General features: G+C 40.4%; 1 protein-coding gene across 3 annotated transcripts; it reads right to left on the minus strand.

The window, feature by feature from the left end:
• Positions 1-211: 211 nt before the first annotated feature.
• LOC148021776 (wall-associated receptor kinase-like 20) lies at positions 212-2,938 on the minus strand. Of its 3 annotated transcripts, XM_087696656.1 has the most exons (3): positions 1,945-2,013; positions 1,603-1,662; positions 212-1,506 (listed from the first exon to the last, which is right to left on the minus strand). In XM_087696656.1, the coding sequence occupies exon 3, from the start codon at positions 1,391-1,393 to the stop codon at positions 422-424; it is 972 nt and encodes a 323-aa protein (XP_087552782.1). In that variant the 5' UTR covers positions 1,394-1,506; positions 1,603-1,662; positions 1,945-2,013; the 3' UTR covers positions 212-421. The 3 variants fall into 3 exon arrangements, with proteins under 3 accessions (XP_087552782.1, XP_087552781.1, XP_087552780.1); XM_087696655.1 differs by lacking the exon at positions 1,603-1,662 and having other exon boundaries at positions 1,260-1,506; positions 1,945-2,938; XM_087696654.1 differs by having other exon boundaries at positions 1,260-1,662; positions 1,945-2,938.
• Between the last annotated feature and the right edge of the window lie 20,424 nt (positions 2,939-23,362).

Consider the following 23,362-nt stretch of genomic DNA (forward strand, 5'->3'; position numbering starts at 1 on the left):
TACACACACACACACACACACACACACATGATTGGCTTATGAGACCAAATAAATGGACACGTGCATAGAAATTCACACACACACATACATACACGATTGGCTTCTTTGTGACTCAAATGTCCATGAACCTTCTTGCCGCATGAAATGTGAACTAAAGCAAGAAGTCTCCTAAGTGTTATTAATATCGGTTCTTTAAGCCTTGGTGTGAAGTACTAAAAGAACACTCGCACAAAGCATTAGGAGATTCTAGGCACGCAACACCTAGTATCATTTTACCAAAGCAACATCAATTGGTATATTGGACCTAGCTTGACTTTCACCAAGGCAACCACACAAAAAGCAAAGAATGATGTGTTTTCTTTCATAGATCCACTCTATAATTAGATTAGCTACTTTCACGTAGCCTCATTGTTATGGCCTTTCAAACCATTGGCATCAAACTTGTCTCTCTCTCAAAGCTCCTATCTGCAACTTCAATAGTGGATATGATACTTTGAAGCTTCTCGACCACTTCCTTCATGGAGGGCCTATCAAGCCTTTTCTCTTGTAAACAATCAAGAGCCAAATTGATAACATTCCTCATCGACTCAATTGCATATGTGGAAGCCCCATCCACAAGCTCCTGATCGAGTGTATCATCTAGGCAATTTTTCTCTTTCATGGATTGGACCATAACTGCCAGGCTCAAATCATCAGGGTCCCTCCCAAAATCAATTGGCCTCTTCGAAGTCACAAGCTCCAGTAGGACCACACCAAAGCTGTACACGTCACTCTTATCTGTTAATTGATAGTTCCTATAATATTCAGGGTCTAGGTAGCCCATTGTGCCTTGGACACATGTCGATACGTGCGTAAGGTTGGGCTCGACAAGGCGTGAGAGCCCAAAGTCTGCAACTCTTGCATTCATAGATTGATCCAAAAGGATATTGCTTGACTTCACATCTCTATGATAAATGGGTGGATATGCTGCAGAGTGTAGGTAAGCTAACCCCTCTGCAGATTGAAGTCCAATCAATAGTCTAGTTCTCCAATCAAGAAAACTTTTTTCGAGGCCATGGAGGTGATCATACAAGTTCCCATTGGGCACATACTCATAGACTATCAAAGGTAGCTCCATGTCAACACAACACCCTAATAGCCTCACCAAGTTTTTGTGATTGACTTGAGAAAGGATCCGAACTTCATTGAGAACTTGCTCTATGCCTTTGATGTTGCCTATCTTAGCTGATTTGATAGCCACCATTAAACCATCATCTAGGATTCCCTTGTATACTTCCCCAAATCCTCCACATCCCAAGATTCGATCTTCTGCAAAATTGTTGGTTGCTCGCTTCATTTCCCTATTACTAAACAACCTTGTAGCCTTTCCCCCACTGTTTGCAGCCAAAATCATAGACCTCTCCTACACAAGCTTGGTATGGGCCATCTGTGCACTCCTCCTCTTCATGTATGCAATGACGATTAATGAGGTGAAAACTATAAGTCCAACAAACCCAAGAGTAAGTCCTGCAAGAAAAATATGTGAGAAAATAAGACAGAGTAGATAAAACACAGATAATTTGTGGGTAGCAAGACAACTGATCCCAGAAAATTTAGAGTTACCGATAGCGTATACGCTCTTATGACACTCGATGCTATTGTATTTCCTGACACAATAAGGAGCTGTAGACACAAAACCTAATTAAGGATAACGTATGTGGAGTGAAGTTGGGCTTAAGATGACGAATAAGCAATCAAGTTAATTGCAAATGAGAGATGGATGCGTGTTGTGCCATCTCTCATTTATGTCAATTGCAAATGAGAGTTGGGCAAAAAGAATTAAGAGTTTTGGAGATGCAAAGAAATGAATACTTCGTTCATTTGGTGGCATAATTATAATGAGATGAGATGAGATGAGACCAAGCAGTACAAAATAATTACCAAAACAACAAACAAACACAGTACCTTTGGGGCATGTGCCTGTGCTGGATTGCCAGAGGTAGCCCTTGTTGCACAAACAGACCTTGGTGAGGTTGGTGGCAGGGGAGGGCAGGCATGCGGAGTTCTCACCACACTGCCTGTCAGAAGAGCAGGGGAGCTCATGGGGCTCATCCCACTGGAGCTGGAGGCCAAAGTGCCAAGACCTGGGCTGGGAGCCACTGACCCAATTCACCAGGCTCGCATACCCGGTGTTCTTGATCGTGACACGGAACGAGTAGCGGTACCTGGGATTACCAGCAGTGGGAAAGGAGCAGCAGACGAGGTTGCGGCAGCTCTCCTGGGGGAAGACTGTGAGGACCCGGATACAGGCCTGGCTCTCGTCCTTGCAAGTGAAGACGGGGGAGATCAGGTAGTAGGAGGAGGCATTGAAGTAAAGGATTGTGTTGTTGGGGCTAATGGAGAAGGGCCCAGAGGGGTCCAGGGAAAAGTTGCCGGAGGAGATGCTCTCTCTGGTCATGCAGGAGCTGCCCAGGAACTCCCCCGTGCCAATGACCATGCTGTGTGTGCGCGCATCGATGCTCTGCACCGGGTAGCTTCCTGACAGGCCCGTGATCTGCAACAACCCCTGGGGGGTGCATGTGAGAGTGTATAGAGGGTGCCCGCAGGAGCTCCGTGTGCTGAGTGGATATGGCACCTCCAGCTTGCCACATGGCGGGCATATATTAGTAGCTCCTCCATGCGCTGCCTGATGATGGATGAGCAGGAGACTCACTAGAAGGGGAAGCAGCAGTACTAATGCTGCTGCCATTGATACTCTTCTATTTGGTTGGGGTGGCAGGGAGGGGAGCTGCCGCAATTTCAGAGTGAAGATAGGTGGGAAGGAGAAAGACATACACAGTGAACGCTGAGCACTGCAATGTCTTTCTATTTGGTTTGGAGGGGGAGCTGCAGTACTAATGCTGCTGCCATTGATACTCTTCTATTTGGTTTGGAGGGGGAGCTGCAGCATTTTTAGAGTAGTGAGCTAGGTGGGGAGGAGAAAGACATACGCAGTGAACGCTGAGCACTAGAATAAAAGCACGGACATTAGACACGTGATATCCAAAAAGGATGCTTGCGATTGTTCAAGAAAAAATGTTGTCTTGGGATTAAATGTCCTCATCAACATAGAAATGGTGAGTGCTTATCCATCGAACTGTCAATTTGTTTGTTGATGAGCGCATGATACATGCACATCGATGAGATTGTCAATTTGTTTGTTGATAAGCACTATTCTCTTATGTGGTGTTGGTGAAACTTGAGTAGAACGCTTTCCACCATAGGTGCTATTAGGATTATTAGATAGAGATTCTTTTTCGAGAGAGAGAATATGTGTGTGTATGTGTGTGTGAGTAATTGACAATGCCCGTAGATGAAATGAACTGTTATACTGTTGTAGGCAATAGACGATGTAGCTTGGACTATCCCTCCCTTGTTACTTTACAAAATTTTAATTGCAAGAATTCATTCCAAGCGCAAAGGCTCCAATTTGCCTTGAGCCCTCTTGCACTAAGACAGACAATGCCGATACTCTCCCAAACGATTTTATAAACTACACTCCCTCACTATGCCATGGCTTTCCCACAAAGGAGACAATATCAAGAGGCACAACTTTAATTGAAGGATAATACACATACTATTCTAGATAATAAGGAGAAATCTCATCTGAAGGTGGCATATGTAACTTGTCCTTGCCTCATGTCCGGTTTTGGCATGGTTACAATAACGAGCACAGTTCTCCTAGTGTTGAGAAAACGTCACCACTAATTGTGTACAAACATGTCAATGATCATCCTAATGTCATCTTGTCCATGTTTTTTATAGTTGAAATAAGCTCTTCAAATCGATTTGTTTCTTTGCTATAGTTCAGTAATCCCCTTATTCATTTGTGCCACTCTTTGAATCACCCTATCATTCATTTGTGTCAAACCTTCATTCAATTTCTTCAAATCGTTAGAAATCCCTTCATTCATGGGGCCCAGCTCTTTGGATAATAACAAGAAGTCATTGAGTGCGTGTGGTTCATGAGTAGCTTCAATCCTTTGATGCATGTTGTATGCAACTCCTACACTAATATGAGACTAATATCTTCATACCCTTGCTCATGATTTTGAGCCTCGTTAGTGTAATTTTGATCATCATGAAACTCTCTGACATCATCATTCATTGCTTCTAAACCAAGATCCTTCTTCTTTTTCCTGGCCATTGAAAGAAGAGTGTTGTAATATTAGATTGCATGTCAATAAATCCTTTTTTTCTCCCCAAGTAAAGCTCAAATCCAAGTGTTCTATAGCTCAATAGAAAACTTATGAGTGAGCATATACACGATTTAAAGAGGTTTCAACTTGGGATAAAGGTCTAGGTAAAATAATGTCAAACAATGTTATCCTATTATGCTGTCAAGGTGTTGTCTCATTATACCTCTTTTTAGTAAAATTGAAGTATCTTGAACTTCTAATATCGGATCAATGGGATTTTGATTCAAAATAGAGTTGAATATCCCCTCTATGTATTGAGCTATTGAGATCTAGTTATAGATCAATACATAAATTGTTGCAATAAGATATTTACTGTTGTACTGAAGTTTCCTACACTCTATCTACTACATGTAAATGCCCTATTTGGACTTGTAAGAACTCCATAGATATAATGAACCCTGTAAACACCTGTAGGGGCCTGAAAAGGGTTATGGAGCACTTGTGGAGATCAAAGTAGACCTATAAACTAAAATGAGTACTTGTTGTGTAAACATGTAAGACCTGTAGTTATCAAGAGGGTAAGAAATGCCCTATTCGTCATCCAATGTTTATTTCCATGTCTAAATGGACTGAGATACTACTGTACCACTGTCACCCAATGCCAAAGATGATATACCTATACCTAAACTTGAAATCTATGTGGGTTTCGAGACTTGAGCAGTGTGCCAAGTTCCTCCTCGAGCCGGTTGATGCAACCCTTCAAGATCATAATTAGGAAGAGAGGGTCACCTCTCTATTGTCTTCGTGACTCACCTAACATTTACTTTTTCTTTGCGAGAATAAACATGGCAAAGTACATGCTACTTGGCTAAGAAAATAGTGATACTATGCATTGACTAAAAAACTCTTTGAATCATTTAATGAAATGCAAGTGGAAAATAGGAATTGATTGAATTGAAATGAACCAAGAATAGGGCATTACAATTTTTGCAGTGATTCACTATATTACATGTATCCCACCTACCATAAAACATGTAGCATCAATGATCAACCAATAAGTCAAATTCCATGTTACGTATAAAATTTAGACAATGAATCAATGCTTGCAACCAATTTTAACACTAATCTTGAGAAACATGAAACAATCACAATCAGCCATGTGTTAGGCTTTATATGCTCTAATATCAAGCTTGATGATTGATTACTCTTAATCTCCCTTTTCCAACAATAGGATCAGCTCAACAATGGAATAATAAAAGAGATTAAAAGTGTTAAGTAGTAGGAATACTTTATGAAGAGTATCGAATACGCTCCAACCAATCAATCCTCCACATAATCCATCCCTAAACAAATCAAGATTGAGTACCATAGGTTCAACTTCCACCAAAATTTGGTCCCATAATGCTTGCCCATATACTTTAACTTATATGAATGAAGAACGCTCCAATGGATTATTAGAAATACATGCTTGAGCAAAAGATTTCAATCACTGTAGGAGAAGAGCCTTTGAGTAATGAAGAAGCACTAATTATCGATGGAGATTAAGAATTGATGAAGATAGCATATATTCAAGTATCCAAGAGAGTGAAAGTGCCTTCAATCTTGATTATATGCCTCAATGCTAGCCAAGTCATAGTGGTGTAGATTTATCCCCACCTTCCTTAGGTTGAATAAACTATAAACCCCATGGTTGAAGCCTCATTCATGCAAAAATTTGAAAAATTTAATGGCTGCCTTATTTTTTCCCAAATTGGAATGAAGAAATCACTTCAAATCTTGCCAGCCAGATCCAATGTCAACTCAATCATGAATGGAGATGCTTGTCTTCAACTTCTTGAGGCCAAGGATCACAAAAGCCCTCCCAAATCTTCATAAATGGTCAAAATATACTTGTTGTCTTGAATCTGCCATAGCTAGGGTTTCCATAAAGCTTCAAGAGCTCAAGAGAAGAGAAGGAGGTTGAATATGATAGCAAAGATTTCTTAGTTAGTGAGTATGGAGCGTGATAGAAGCACAAATGAATTTGGAGAGTGTTTGTCTTGCTGGAGATGAGGCATCTACTAGCATAAATTTAGTGCAAATTGCGATGATGGCTTGTGCTATCCACGGGGACTTTTGCTCAACTCCCATAGCATGAATAATGCTCAGTGGGTAGGAAATAATGTCAACAAGAAGCCTATGCCATCCCTAAAGCATAGAAGGAAGATGAAAGAAATATTGAAGCAAGAATCTCCATAAAAGCTTGTTATTACACAAGCAAGAAGGGACATCATGGAAATTTTTAGTGAGTTAATAAAGGCACCAATAGAGAGAAGGAAAATCCTTCTAGCATAAAAAAGAATATTTCAATTGGTAAGAGCCACTCAATAGCCTTTAAAGTTATTAGGAAAAGATTTCTTGATAAAAAGAAACAAAGAACTTGAGAACACCATCACAAACATCAATGGAGAGTGGACACAATGCCTCGATGGGTCTCCAAAGCGTTGCTATATGTTCAAGGGTACTATGTAGAAAATTGATGGATCTGGTTGTTAAAACTATCTAAACCGCCACCTTACTTGATCACATCCCAAGGCTTTTCCAAAACAATGAAAAGGAGAAAAAGAAAAAAAACATGGGTCAAGGTCAAATTCAAAAATTGAAGAGTTAGAGCTAACCAAGATAGAAACCAAAAGGTTGAACCTTATCTATTGCTAAAAGACACTTGAGCTCACCACAACTAAGCTGCAACCACTGCATAGAATTGCCAATCCCAAAGGGAGACACATTGCTTGATCAATCATCAAATTCAAAGGAGGAGACAAAACAAAATTCTCATGATGTTGATTAAGCTAAGAAGAATCTTAAATAAAAAGGAAGTAGAACCATTCCAGAAAGAGAAAAAGCCTGACGCAGTACTAGTCTATGTAAGAGTCCAAAGTTTGCTAAATCCAAGAGACTTTCCTCAACTATGTAGAAACAAGAAATCTAGCTACATTAGCCTAGTATAATTTCCCAGTCTAAGGAAATAGACCCCCAAAAGATAGCCAAGGATATTTCCATGGACCAAAAATTCCTCTCTAAGCATGTACATAAGGTCATAAATTGAGAGTTCTTGCCAAGAAGAGCTCCTCTTGAGTGGAACCTCTTGTGCTCCTAAAACTTGACTTGATCACAAATTCCATCATGGATATTACACAAGGAATAGCTCAAGGAGCTAGTTTTGCTACGAACCATCCCTCAATCTCATGACTTCATGTTTTTCCCAAGACACCCTTGTATGCTAGATGACCTCAGTTCCCTAAAGAACAAGTCATAACATTTATAGCATGATTTGAAAGCTCTATTAATTCCACTATACTATCCATAGTGGGATCAAAAAGCTCTATTAATTACAATGTATTGTCTAGTGTACCCAACACCTCAACTAGTCTCATACATACTCAAATGCATTTTTAAGGCTTCAAAATGATGCCAAAATACTTCAAAAATTTTGGATTTTTCATTGAAACTCAAAAGGTAGTCTCACACAAACTTCTCAATCCATCTTCTTTACATCGTGTTTAGATCTATGTTGACGAAGATCTCATTATCATCACCACTGAAGTGAAATTTCTTCCTAATAGATAATATCTTTGTAACTTCAAGACATGAATAACTACAAGTAGCTCTAGGTCAGCTCATTACTCATATAATAGGGTTTTCATTATTTACATATATGAGTTTTAGGGCTTTTCATCCCCTTGGATATTCTACTCTTTGCACAGTCTCATGTTGAGCCCTAACTTATTTTTTGCATGCTTCTTATAAGGCCCATGACACTTCTTTAAAATATGAATTACTTACATACCTTGTATTCACCTTGTCGATCTATGGAAGTAGTTACAATCAAGCCTAATATCTCATGAAATACAACTTAATAGTATTGTTTAGAAATATAATATTCTCCAAGAAATTTTTTTGCATTCTTGGGCTACTTTAAATGCTTGTATGTTGTCTCAAGATGGTTGATTCTTCTAAATTATTGAGAGTGGAGTTTTGGTGCCAAGAAGTGCTTAAAAATAGCTAAAAATTATGAATATCAAGGGAAAAATATTCAACATCGAAGGCGGCGGCTCGATCTAGGACGATTTTAAGCGCCAAAGTGCTTTAAAGGTGCCCGAGCGACACTTGTTGATTTTTCATAATTTTTCAGACAGTCGTGCGGGTTGACACGAGTTACCGGCCAATGGGGGATGTCAAGCCAGACGCCCAAGATTTTTTAGAGCTCAATTCCGAGTCGGAACGGGGAAATGGCCAAGAAATGGTCAAGATTTGAAAGGGTGGCCACAACATGGACCAAAGGGGGGTGCCCTTTGGGGAAATTTTAACCCCCCCAACCAAAAGGCATGCAAGAAATCGTGGGATGAGGGAGAAGAGGGCGCCAACAAACAGCGCCGAAAATCACACCATGGAGGATGGAGAGGCAACTTCCAGGCCGCAAACAACCTATGCAAATGAGCATTGGCCTTGTCTACCTTCTCCCTGCTGATCATATCGCCACCTCTCGCCCGAGAAATGGCGGTCTCTATGAAGAATTCTGATTTTAGTATTTCTCTCTCCTCCCTCTCTCTCACCTAAGGGCAGATTCATGTGGTGAAGAAGAAGAAGAAGAATGGATGAGGGATGCTTGTCCAATGAAGACCGGATTGCTCCGTGGTGCAAGAGGAATGAAGATTGCTAATTGTGGACTATCATGAGCATTAATGGTGGCTGGAAATCAGTCCCGAGATATGGCAAATAAAAACCCGCAACCCGCAAAGAACGATAATCTCATTTTTACAAAGGAAATTGATGTTTTATGCAATTTGCTTCATGAATTCTTGTTCCCATGGGATGATTATGCATTATAATGTTATTTGCAATGTCTTTCAATTGTTTGAGATCAGAAAATCAAAAAATCATAAGTGTTGTGGATGAAATTAATAGTGCAAAACTTGTAAAACACGTGAAATATGGGAAAATTGGGTGTTTTTTGAGATATCAATGGAAAATATAATAAGACACACTAACTAAACTTGTGTTTTTTCTGCAAATGAACCTAAGGGCCACAACCCACAACTCGTTTTGAATTTTTAGTTATTTAATGTTGTAAAAAAATACAAGGAAAATAGGAAAAAACCACTAAAAATAGGGAAAAATAGATTTTGAGTGCCGAAAATTAAGGAAAATTAAGATTCATGTTTGTGGATGTATGGGGGATCTGAAGTATGAGGTTTAGCCTCAGTTCATCCCTACCTTTATGTTCTAGTGAGTTTTTATGGCTTTTTATACAATAAAAATGTGAAAAATGAACCATAAACCTATGCACCATGCACAACCTAAACGGGTGAGGGGGTAGAGTGTATGAAAGGTGTTTAAATGCAGAATGAAATGATGAAAAGCTTGCTGGTTTTTAGGCATACCATTTAGGTTGGTTGATAATTAAAAATTAAGAACCTAGTAGTACGAGGGTTTCTCGGTGCTAGGTTCGTACAACGCCGCATACGACCGATAGTCAAAATCATTGAAAGAAATGTTTTTCACATGTGCACCAATGCTGATTTTCTTAATTGTTTGAGCACGTGGACATTCACAATTTGCATGAAGCATAAAATGATAAAAAGTATCAGACAATACCTCTTGGATGCATGGCAATTGCTTTCTAGAGAATTATGACCAACATTGAGTGAGTAAGGTTGTCCAAGCTATAGGCTAGGCGTTGGGTCTATGGAAAGAAAGTGAGGTATGGTATATTCCTGGATACGATCAATTGGTACCTTGAGTGGAAATGTGTGCGATATTGTGCTATATATGTTTAGCGACGCATCGAGGGGCCAATCCCTGAGGTGTAGGAGAGTTGCAGTGAGGTAGCGGCAGTCAGCCGTGGGAGGATCTCCTATGTTTGTGTTTCGTGCTATTTGGCAATGTGTTGGGACTCCCTCTGAGGAGTGTTAATTGGGTTAGAGTTGGACTACGATACGTGATACAAACGCAAGATGTTTAGGAAGATGATGTATGTGTCATCCACGCTCGTAGCCGCGAGGCCGTGGGGTTGTTGAGCGCATGATAGAGGTCCAACTAGTGCATGAGCCAGTGCCGGCCCGTTTTAGGTCCCATCAATTATGGTCTTCCAATATCCCCTTAACATTACCCCCTCATAGATGAGTAGGTATCCCTTGGCACTTAGTGGCAAAGATGGGTATATCATGGTAGGGATGGTTAGTGAAGTAGTAATCTTGTAGAGGAGTGTTGGCCATCCTTGATGAAGAGGTAATGATTCTTGGTATGAATGGCTTATAGATGAAGATATTGACTTTATGGGCATGTTAGAGTTGCAAAACAGGTGACGAATGTAGGATGAGTGGCCATTGATATTTTTGGATCCTATTTGTGGACTTCACTATACCTCGAATCAATGTACACTCCCTAGGGTTGTGGCTACCTTACTGCATAGTAAAGTATGCACATTAGTGTAACTAGGAGATGGGTATAATTCCAAGCAAGCTCAAAATGTTTTCCCACACTTGAGGACCTAGTTGATGCAAGGTTTTATTGTGTGGTGTCGATTTCAAGAGCATAGGTCATTTGAGCTGCAAACAACTAAGCTCTATAATATAAATACAAATGTCTCCCATTGGAAGTGAATCTAGAATCTTGAAGAGCACAAAAAGGATCAATGCATCAAAAACATAACATCTAGGAAGCCCAAGCACATCACCGACACATACGGGAGCATATGCATCCAATATGATTCTTCAACCCGTAAAATGGGAAACCATTAAAGCAACCTCTAGTAATAAGCCACTAGAAGAAGTATGTAACCAAGCTCAAGAATGAAGCTTAAATCTCAATGTAAGCATATCCCCAACATGTAATCACTAGCAAGCATCCATATAATCATGTGGCATTCCCAAATTTCCTATAGGCATTCAAAGCATATGGCTCCACCATTGTATGCTTCTTGTCTAAACCTTCTTATAGCAATAAACCCTACTAAAACTGAGCTAAATAAACTCAAAGAAATCCAAAATTCAGCTCAAAGCATCCACATAAAATTTGAGCATCAAGATCAAATACCAAAAGCATCACATAAACACTATGGAGTCTAATAGGTGTTGTCCACCTCCGTATATAGCAATCTGTTTCAAACAATAGGTCAATGATTGACTAGTGCCACTCCAAATGATACTCTAAACCAACTCTTTGATGCCACCAGGGAGTAATGCTAAGAGGTTTGCCCAGTGTCCAAGAGCGAGTGATTATCTAGGCTAGGAAAGGGGGCCGGCAGATCAGGTGCCATTCATGCAGCCTATTGCTACTCATCATCGATTGATGTGGTTGGGGCCAAAGTCCACATGGAGAGGCTCACATGGTCTTGAGGAAGCTCATTGACAAGCTAGAAACTCGCTAGAAATAAGTTCAAGAACAAGCAAAAGCAAGCCAATGAATGTAGAAGGTCAATTCATACATTGGGATTATGAGTCAATGGTTGCTATGAAAACAAAGAATCAAGCTTATTCATGGGCTAAATGTAATGATTAATGATGCTTCTCAAATACCCACTTTGATACTAGTTGAAAGGTGGAGTGGGAGTGGAAGCATGAGTGGAAGTAAGAAGGAAGAAAGAGCTATGGAGGTTCAAGCAAAGAAGAGAGAGACTAGTGTGTGGGAACTCCAATAGTACCAATGTGTGAATCGCCTTCACTTATTCTATTCTCACAATAAGAATAAAGAATAAAGGGATAGTGATAGGTAGCCACCACCTGCATGTGCAATGTATAGGTATACATGGGATAAGTACAAGTAAATATAGGCGGCAGGTGGGCACAGGCAACCTTTAATGCCAAACATTGAAAATACATTATGCTTGTCATAGTTGTTTGGTTGTATATGAATTGAAGGGAGAGGAAAGTGATATACACTTTAAAAAACACAAAACAAATAGTGTGAAAATCAAATATGCTACCATTGTTTTCATTTTTTAGTTAGATATTTCTTGTGGCCATATGTTGAGTTGGTTGATGGCCCTCATACTTTTCTTTGTTTCTAATTGAGACCTCTCTTTTGCACACTATACCAAGACCATACCCCTAATTCCACAATAGCACTTCCACACTCAAACTTCCATACTAGAACTTCCACACTAGCACTGGAACTTCCATGCTCAAATTTTCATACTAAAACATCCACATTAACTACATTAAACTGCCCTTGCACTTCCACACTAGAACCAGTACTTACACACTAACACTCTTGGTAGTGCTTCCACACTCACACTTCCATACTAGCACTTCCACACTAGCACTTTCACACATGTACTTCCACATCAAACTTCCATACTAGAACGTCCACTAGCTTCGAACATATCTAAACCTCCCAAAGCTTCCCCAAGTGTCCTAAACTAAAAAGTGGTAGAAAATGATGGTTGTTAGTTATCCTTTACTATAATAAATGGTACTATAAAAAGAAAAATTTGAATTTGAATCCATCTACTCCTCTTTACCCATATATCACACACACACACACACACACACGCATGCATGCACGCACGCACGTTGTCGTGATGCTATGTGGACACAGTGTGAAAAAGCATGGAATGCATCATCATTCGACTTTCTTATTGATAAAGAGAGTCAATGCGATCTAAGTCATTAGTACTACTGTGAGTGGCATGGATTATCTAAAAATACTAGAATTTTGGATAATTTTAGGTTATTTTTTATATTTTTTATATTATTTATTGTAAAAATTGTGAAAAAGTTAGAAAATATTCTAGATTAGGATGGCATGCAAAAAGCAAGTTACTTTTTTAGCTAGTTATTGAATTTTTCATTAAAAAAGACAAAGGGGTGAATTCACGCACGTTGCGATCACTATTAACAGGCTGAAAACTGCACTTTGAACTGTAAGAAGGAGTGATCTGGGAGATTCATGACCAGGTGTCCTAGAGTTTCACCCCCCTTTCGAAGCCAACAGAGCCATCAGATTTGGGTTCCGAGCAGTAGAGAAGGAGCTGTTATTTCAATCCACATTTCACTCTACGAAGGAGCTTTAGGAGATCTAATGCCTAGAGAGTGCTTCTGAGTAGTGCCAGACAAAGGACTTCAGGTTTTGTCAATACATATTGATTCAATTCATTGTGCTTTGTCATTATTATGCTTACCTCTTGTCTATTCTCTTTCTTCTATTCCATCTCCTATCTCTACTTCCTTCTACTTCTAATCCTTAGTGGATTCGACCTTTTGACAAAAACCCCTCCGACATTGGTGAACCCAATGTGAAAGGTCGTCAGAAGAATGAAAGACAAGATGGGAGAATCTTTGAACACAATCTCTAGTGATGTTTTGCAACATGTACAGTTGGTGCAAAATATGAATATGCTTATGCAGGTACAACAACAGGTGATACAAGCTTCTGCTCAAACAGAAAGTGTTGTGATGAATGCTTTGTAAGAAATTGAGCATAAGGTGAAGTTATTCAATGGCAAGAATGTATCTGCATATGTACATACCTATGCTCAAAAGATGGAATTCTTTGGAGTGGCTCAACCTGCATGGAGCCGATATTTTGTACATATTACTATACATGAACTAAAAGCATGGATTACTGAATTATACTTGTAGGATGCTGACTGGGTAGCTTTCAAAAAGATACTCAATGAAGAATTTTACATTGAGGATACCAATTTGATTACACACAAGACTTTTCAAGAGTGGGTTTTACAACCAAATAAGGTTCTTGTGGCTATAGAATTGTTAAGAGAAATTGAAAGTCAATTTGAGCAGTTGGATCTTGCAGAACAGCAAGCTCTTGCAAGTCAGAAAATTGAATTGTTTCTACAAGCAGCTGATCCTGAGCTTCAAGAGAAGCTTGATGATTTGCTGGAGGATTAGACTACAGAGACATGTTTGAAAACAGAGTGGAGACATGTCAAGGAAGTGCGCTTGTGAAGAAGCATAGAAGAAGAGAAAGAGTGCATGTCTCTAGCTTGCCCACTGTTATGGGCAAAACAATTGAAGTATCCAGTAAGCCACCCCCTTCTGTGGCTAACCCTATGGCTATACCTATTATTGCTCCCTCTGTTAGGGAAGATGTCTTGGATGAATTGGTCTCGAGGGGGCGCCAAGGGGAGGGGGGGGTCACTCATGAATATATGTATATATAACATGAGTTAAAAATAAGGGATTTTCAAAACACCATTTTTATACATTTTTTATATACAAAAGGGTGCCATATAAAGGGGTTACTTACAGATTGAATAGAAAAGGGTTGTATAAATAGGCCATGAATGCATGTTATATAGAGAATATATATATGGTGAAACCCTCGAGGAATTGGTCAAAGGGATGCAGGATTTTCAATTGAAGATTGTAAAATTGGATGAAAAAGGACAAGAGGAAAGGGGGCTGATAGTAGCCCCTAAACTTAGAAAAAGATGTATGTGGTGTGACAGTTTGCAGCATGAGAGAAAGGATTGTGTTTCCTATCAGGAGTCCTTAGCACGACAGCTCATCTTTTAGAAAGATGGCAAGATCCATATACAAGAAACAAGATTGCCTCTTGCTTTGAATTTCGGAAAGGGAGGTATGTGGAAGTTGTTGGAAGACTTGGCAGTTCGAAATGCTTATGCGGCAGTACATGCTTCTGCTTTTGGTCTATAGTTGGATAGAATGCATGACCAAGTGATGATTGGTCTAAAGGCTAAAATATGGAAACATGCTTTACATGCAGGTAAAAAGAGAAAGGTCATTGATAGTGAAATGTCTTATGCAGCGCAAGACATTCGTGGCATAACTGGTTGGGAATCACTAGTAGATGCATGGTCAATGTATGCATATTTAGCAAAGGTACAAAACAAGAATGTACTTGTGGAAGAAAAACAAAAAAGAGATGAAGATAATGCATGGAAATCTAAAAGAATGACAAGAAGAAGTGTGGATCAGCCTAAAGTTGCACATCAGCCACCTCTCGATCATGCTATGAAAGAGGTCAGTCAGGAGCAAAAATAGGATAACAAACAAGAGGGCAAAAAGAAAGGCAAGCAGCCAAGATATAAGTTGCAGTCTAACATTGAGACAGCCACAGATCTTAAGAAGGTTCTTGAAGAACGAATCTTAAATACTCGAGTGGAATTCACCTTGGGAGAGGTGCTTGGCATTGCCAAGCGAGAATTTCATTATGAGATTATTGACATAATTAATAGGGAGCGTCAGTTTCTTGGTGACACCACTAGTGCATTGCTGCAATTTGAAGAGAAAACTGGTTTGTTGGGTATTCGAGCTGAATATGAGCATGAAGTAAGTACTAGATTATCTATGCAGGATGCTACTAATTAGTGGATAGCATGTGGAAAAGAGAAGAAAGTAGCTGAAAATGCATTGTATTGTAGCAATGTGCATGATGGAGTAAGACAAATGCAACAATATGGGGAAGAGACTCTAGGTTTTATTCCTCAAAGTCACTACACAAGAATCATTGGGTTAGAGCTACCACTGAAACAATAGTGAAAATAGGGAAACATGAAACTCCTTGTGTTGCTTTACTTGACCATGGGTCTGAGATAAATGTCATTGAGCGTGGATTGTATGAAAATGGTTCATGGCCTCTGTAGACACTGATCATGGTTGGCGTATGAGGGCTGCAAATAATTTTTTAGGAGAGCTCTATACTGCATGTCCTAATGTAAAAGTGAGGATTGATGATGTAAAAGAAGAGCAACACTTCTTTGTGCAAGATAACTCCTCAAATGTAGTGATTTTGGGATAGCTTTATATTACAGGAGTGTGTATGAAAACAAAGGTGCTTGATGATGGTTTTGCTTATGCAAGAGTTAGAAGCAAGGATGGGAGGAAAGTAGTCCAGTTTCTTACTATTTGTGTTAATCGTCCTAGAAATCATGGTACGCTTCGAGAGTCTCCTTTGGTTCCAAATGCAAGGAAATTCAAAGACCTGGATTTTCATTAAACACTGCTGTAATGCAGGGCTACAATAGTGCTATTCAAAGGATGTACTCGTCTCTTGATGAAATGAAGTATGTATTTACTATTGGTTATTCTTAGTTTATAGCAAACAGTTCATGTTGGTTTAAGCCTATGGAAGCTATGTGCAAGGCTGAACACATATCTATGAAACGAGCTACTAAGGAACTGAGAGCATTGAACACAATATTAGTGAGTTTGGAAATCTCCCAATTTCCATTTTTTGAATACTAAAAAGGTGGCACATGGATAACATGCCCATAAGTTTCTCAAAACCATAGGATGTGATCTATCATTGGAAAACTTGAAAAATGGAATCTATTGAGCTATTGAGTGCTCGATTTGGAGTTATAGTGTTCAAGTTATGACAAATCCAAAGATTTGACCATGTATTCCAAACTTATGGAAAAATCCCATATTCCCCAACATGATGCTATTGGGATTGTTAGTTGAAAATGAAGGCATTTTAGGCATCTTTGTTAGCTTTCAGGGATGCAGATAGAGAGCAACATTGAGTGAAGCTACATGCTTCCTCTCTCCATCCATCTCACTATACCTTCAACACACACTTTAGTGCATATACAACCTAAGGTCATAAAGACCATTCACACCAGAAGTAGAACCGAATTATTTAATGTACCTAGCTGATCTAGCCAGACTAGCTGTGTCCAGCTCATGTCGGTCAAACACACATGAAGGAGCTTAATATTCTAACACTCCCCCTTAAGCTCAAGACAGCATTTGTACTCCAAGTAGCTGTCTAAAACCACAGAACTTATCTTTACCCAAGGACTTGGTAAAGATATCCACAACCTGTTCATCTGTCTTTACATGCATAAGATCAACTCGTTCTGCAAGAACCATCTCTCTGATGAAATGGTAGTGTACTTCTATGTGTTTCGTCCTGACATGATACACTGGATTCATAGCTAGGAGTACACTACTCATATTATCACATAGTAACTTCACTGGAGCATCTACCTGTATGTCCAAATCAGCCATAAGCTTGAGCAGCCATGAAATCTCGCATGTTGCCAATGCAGTACCCCTGTACTCTACCTCAGTACTCGACAAAGCAATCGTAGGCTGCTTCTTGCTGCTCCAGCTAATCATGCCGCTACCAAATCCAAATGCATATCCACTCATAGATCTACGATCATATGAGCAACCTGCCCAATCTGCATCCGTGTATCCACTCAATATCAAGGGCTTATCTCTGACATAGAGCAGCCCATACTCTACAGCAGACTTAACATATCTCATAATGCATCTCATTGCATCCAAGTGCGGCTTTCTAGGCTTCTGCATAAACTGGCTCATGAGCCCTATAGCATAGCTCAAGTCAAGCCTAGTGATGGTCAAGTAAATCAAGCTGCCAACCATCTGCCTGTACATAGTCACATCCTCTACTTCAGCCCTAGTGTTCATGTCTAGCTTGACATTCTGATCAAGAGGTATATCTAGCGGTTTGCATTCAATCATGCCATACTTCTTCAAGCATCTCTATGGCATAGTGCTTCTGCATCAGCCATAACCCATTGTAAGCTGGAACTACCTCAATGCCCAAGAAATACTTCAGTTCTCCTAGGTCTTTCATGTCAAATTCAGATTTTAACATCTTCATTACATGCTGTATACCCAAGTCATCATCATCAGTGATTATCAAATCATCAACATATATGACCAACACTACTAAACCACTATCAGTCTTCTTTGTAAATAGGCTGTGATCAGCCCTGCCAATAGCAAAACCCAATCTCTGCAAGTAGTTACTAATCCTAGCATGCCAAGCTCTTGGAGCTTGCTTCAGCCCGTACAATGCCTTTTTTAGCCTGCATATATAATGCTAAAAATCAAGGTGAACATACCCTTCCGACTGAACCATATAAACATCCTCTACTAGGTCACCGTTAAGAAATGCATTCTTAACATCCATCTGCTGCAATTTCCAGCCTTTAGCAGCAGCAAGGCAATCACAGTGCGAATGGTTGCCATCTTGGCAACAGGGCTGAATGTTTCCTCATAATCAAGTCCATATTCTTAGGCATACCCCTTTGCAACCAGCCTGGCTTTGTATCTCTCCACACTGCCATCTGACTTGTATTTGATTTTGTAGACCCATTTGTAGCCAATGGTCTTTTTCCCTTCAGGCAGTGGCACTAAATCCCATGTCTTATTTTCAGCCAAGGCATTCATTTCTTCATCCATGGCTACACACCAATTCTCATATTTCACTGCTTCAGCATATGTACCTGGTTCTTTGACCTCCATCACTTTTGTCATGTAAACATAATGCTTTGCAGAGTAGCCACTGTATGTCAACCTGTCAACAGGATATCTGACCTCTACGAGCGTCTAAGCTGTGGTGCACTACTCGATTCCCCTCTCTCATGAGGCGGAACATACATACTCTGCCTTGTGCTAGGTGTATAGACAGTCAGAATACCAAGTTCGTTGTCTAAAGTATCACCAGACCCCTAGCCAGAAGTCATTCTGCCAGGTGTCATCATACCAGATGCATTCTCAATAACTTTCTCTTTTCCTTTGCTGTTCAAGACATCATGTCGCCCCCTCACTGACATACTGGTGTCAGTGGACGGCGAGCTTCTCAATCTCCCTGTCCATGGGGATACTGTCTAACTACGAGGTCCTCTCATAGCAGTGCTCTGCTATAAATCAACTGTAGAGACATGAGTGGGAGGCATATCCGCTGGCACTGCAACTCGTGATACATACCAAGAGCCCATCTCATCAAAGATAACATCCCTGCTTACCAAAGTCTCCCTAGTAGAGGGATCATAGCATTTGTATGCCTTCTTCTCCTGCGAATATCCAATCAAAACACACTTATGCACTTTTGGATCTAGCTTCTTCCTTTTCTCATCTGGAATATGCACATGAGCAAGACAGCCAAAGACTTTCATGTGACTTACATCCGACTTATAGCCATACAGCTTCTCAAATGGTGTCATCTCATGAATACCTGCAGTGGGAGTCCTGTTCAAAATGTATACGACTGTCATAACAGCCTCTGCCCAATAGTAAAGTGGCATATGCTTTTCATTAATCATGGCCCTAGCAGCTTCCATCAGAACCCTATTCTTCCTTTCAGCTACTCCGTTCTGCTGCGGAGTATAGCTGCAGGTGAGCTGCCTACGAATGCCATTTTCAGCCAAGAAATAATCAAATTCATTTGATACATACTCGCCACCACTATCAGATCTCAAGCAAGAAATGTAGCATTCAAACTCCTTCTCAACCTGTGCTTTAAATTGCTGAAAAATAGCAAAGACCTCATCTTTTGTTTTCAATATGTAAAGCCCTGCAGGTATAGCGACTGTAGTCGTCAATGAAAGATGCATAATATCTGGAACCTCCCATAGATACATTATGAGCTAGCCCCCAAACATCAGAGTGCACTAACTGCAATGGACGTGTACTTTGTCTTACATGCCTGACAAACGGCAATCGTGACTACTTGCCGAACTGGCAAGCCTCGCATACATGACCAATATCTGAATATTAGAACTTGGGTAAACCTGTAACCAGATGTTTCTTTTGCATAATTTGCAGCCTTTGCAAATTGACATGCCCCACTCTCTTGTGCCATATTTCCAAATCCCTAATAGTGCCAGAACCATGGGCAAACATAGCTGAATTCAGCTCTGGCAAAGAAGCATCAAGAGTAAACATTCGGCCATTCCTGTGACCACGAGCTATCAACTTGCATCCATTGCCAAACTCTTCAATAAAGCAGCCATGTTTATTGAATCTAACCTGCAAGTTCTGCTCCGTCATCTGACAGACAGACAATAAGTTCTTTGTAATTGAAGGAACATGCAAGACATCATGCAAATTTTTCTTCCTGCCATCATGAACCACAAGAGGCACTTTGCCTTTATGTTCGATGCTATGATGCATGTCATCACCTGTGCATACATAGCCATGCTTTTCAGCCACCATATCAGTGAACCAGTCACTGTGAGGGGTCATGTGGTTCGATGCCCCTGAGTCAATGTACCACACTGCATCATCAGATGATTTTTCAGCAGCCTTATCTTTGACATATTGCATGGCAAACAATCTATCACACCAGAGTCATTTGCCTGACTGGACGTAGTATAATGTCCATGCTGCTTGCCCTTCTGGTTTCCCTGCTTCTTCCAGCAGTCCTTTGCAATATGCCCATACTTTCCGCAGTAGTGACAATCCTTATCTTTATTTGGATTGTCTGACTGATACTGTTGCTGCCATGAACCTCTGCCACGAGAGTTAGATCTCCCCTTGCCTCGAAAATTTCCACCACCTCTTGCATTTGATGACTGCTGATTGCTACCACGGCTACCACGGCCACGTTGATGCGAGTAAAAGACTGCATCTTTATTCTTTGAACTACTTGACCCTGTAGCTAAGCCAAGATTCACCTCTTCATGAATCAATAATGCAACTAGCTCATTAAAATCAGGCATTTCAGCCCGCATAGACACTAAAGTGTCAAAAGACTTGTATTCAGGACCCAAGCCATTCAAAGTCACTGCAACCATATCTTCATCTTCAACTTGTGAACCAACAGATGCTAGCAGCTGATCTGCTATGGTCTTAACCTCTGTGACATAATCTTGTATGGATCTTTTCTTCCTCTCCATGTTATTGAATTTCTGCTTCAATTGTATCTTCCTGGCACTTGTGGTTGTGCCATAGTATTTGACCAATATACTCAATGCATCTGCTAGGGATTTACAGTTCATGATCTGCATCACCATAGCATCCGAGATACATAATGAAAACCAATGTAACACCCTGCGAGCTCTTTCCGTCCAAGCTCGATGCGCTCGTCTTTCATCAGCTGTAGGATTCCTTTCTAGAACTTCAGGTTCAGCCTCAACACATGTCACTAAGCCCCAGTATCCTTTGCCTATCATAAAGTTCTCCATGCAGAACTTCCATATTGCATAATTGTTGCTATCAAGCTTTTCTCCCACAATCTGGGTTACATTATCAGTTCTATCAGCATTTGCCATGTTGTAGACCTTGCTTGACTACCTGCAAACCAAGATCTTCTTAACAGTTCAACTTCAGCCCGGAATTGTTTATGACAGTTTTCTGCAATTAATTGCAATAAATATAGGGTATTTCAGCCCATTGACAATCCAATACAACCCACAACCAAGTGGCCTAACATGTAGGCAAAACAGTCAATACAGATGCAATGTATTTACTTCAGTTGAACCTCTTCCAAACTGCTAGGATACATACATGCAGTCGGAAAACTATAATTCTGTGAATGACCAGCTGTGATTTCAAGCCCAAAACTGAGTGATATACATGTCATACATGTCCCAAACCTTCATAGACATCTGCTAGTACATGTAGCAATCCAAGCATAACCAACGGGGCACAAGTCAGTGCATAAATAGCAGGTATAAGTATCAAACCTTCTGCTTACAAATTGTAATCAGCAACTTCTCAGTAAACCAAAGTCTATCCAGCTCCAAAACAACCTCAAATCATGTCAGACATTCACTTTGAAGTGTTAGGTTCAACACATGAGCATTCGGGTAACTATAGGCATCCCGTCTTCATGAATCCAATTCATAGATTGCATTTACTGCTTGCAACCACTGAGACAATGTCACTGCAGTAATTACCAGCCTTAGACTTCAACTTCCATGATCGCTTAATGCTCAACTCAATCCATAAACCTCCATCAGACATATCCCATGTCATACATATGATAAATGCCAGCCAAGTGTTATGTAATGCTTCAATGGAAGCTAATACTTACTGCCCACTATTTTGAGACAAGTTTCCAGCCTATTTATACTTCCAGATTTGAGTACTTCCTTCAAGAGATTTCAGCTCAAAGGAATGAGAACTGATACATATGTCTTCCAAAGTGCTCCTAGGCTCCAATGAGGTCCATAAAGCATGTCAGAGAGCTTCAAGCTCCAACCAAGATCAGATACAAGCTGCCCTATCACTATTTATAGCTGAACTGCTACTATTTCAGATCTGTAGATCAGATCTTAGCTCATAATTGAGCACACATCCAAGTAATAGCATGCCAAGACCTTCAACCACCTTCCAAGGTGTATAAGCAAGCTGTAGATTGCTTGATGAGCTCCCAATGCCTTGTGTTGCAGTGAGATATACCTTCAGCCACAGCAGGCACAAACACGCAGACTGGTCTAGAGTGTGCAGCAGCAGCATTCGATGACAATGATGACCATAGACCACACTCTAGTGCTTAATGATGCCCTGAGAGACTGCCCAACAAGCTATAACAAGCTCTTGCATAGATAGAATGCATAGACCCTAACACATACCTTGATAGAGAAACAATGGCAGCCTTTCTACTTCATAGATACACTCTTTCTTCAAGCTTCAAGTCTTCTTTTCCAGTGCATTCCACCAGTGAGCCCATTCATGGCTTTCATACCATGTTAGCTTTCAGGGATGCAGATAGAGAGCAACACAGAGTGAAGCTACATGCTTCCTCTCTCCATTCATCTCACTATACCTTCAACACACACTTTAGTGCATATACAACCTAAGGTCATAAAGACCATTCACACCAGAAGTAGAACCGAATTATTTAATATACCTAACTGATCTAGCCAGACTAGCTATGTTCAGGTCAAACACACATGAAGGAGCTTGATATTCTAACAATCTTTTTATTAGCTATATATAGTTTGTCTATATATAGCATCCCTAGTCCCCTCTATATATTCCAACTATATGTGCTCACTTGATGCACTTTGGGGGTTCCACTTTCGGTGTCTCATGCCTCTCTTCTCCTCTCTCTTCCTCCGTTCCTCGTCTCCCTTGCGCAATATTCAACATGGTATCAAAGCGAGGTTTCACAATTACGCAAAGGTCTACGTCTCAATAGTCAAAAGCACGTGAAGTGATGCGTTGTTTCCTCTCTCTTCTCTCTCATGCCGAGAGCATCCTACGCTGGGAATCTCTGTCATGTCACCTAGATGAGCATTCTATGCTCTGTGGTGTTTCTTGCATCCCATGCTGAAGGAGCAGTGTTACTTCCTCTCTCTCACGTTATCTAAACTCTGCATTGTTTTGTCTTTCTCATGCCGTGGACATCGAGAGGATGACGAGTTACACTAAAAGAGAGAGGATCTATCGATAGCCGCCTCTCCACATATGGTGGGGATTTCCGGGAGCATCTGCGCGCATGCCAGGTAAGCCGTTTTGACAAACGAGGTC

The sequence above is a fragment of the Lygodium microphyllum genome, chromosome 17, assembly GCF_053477565.2.
Source record: "Lygodium microphyllum isolate KBCC chromosome 17, Lygodium_microphyllum_v1.1.10, whole genome shotgun sequence".
Taxonomy (NCBI): domain Eukaryota; kingdom Viridiplantae; phylum Streptophyta; class Polypodiopsida; order Schizaeales; family Lygodiaceae; genus Lygodium; species Lygodium microphyllum.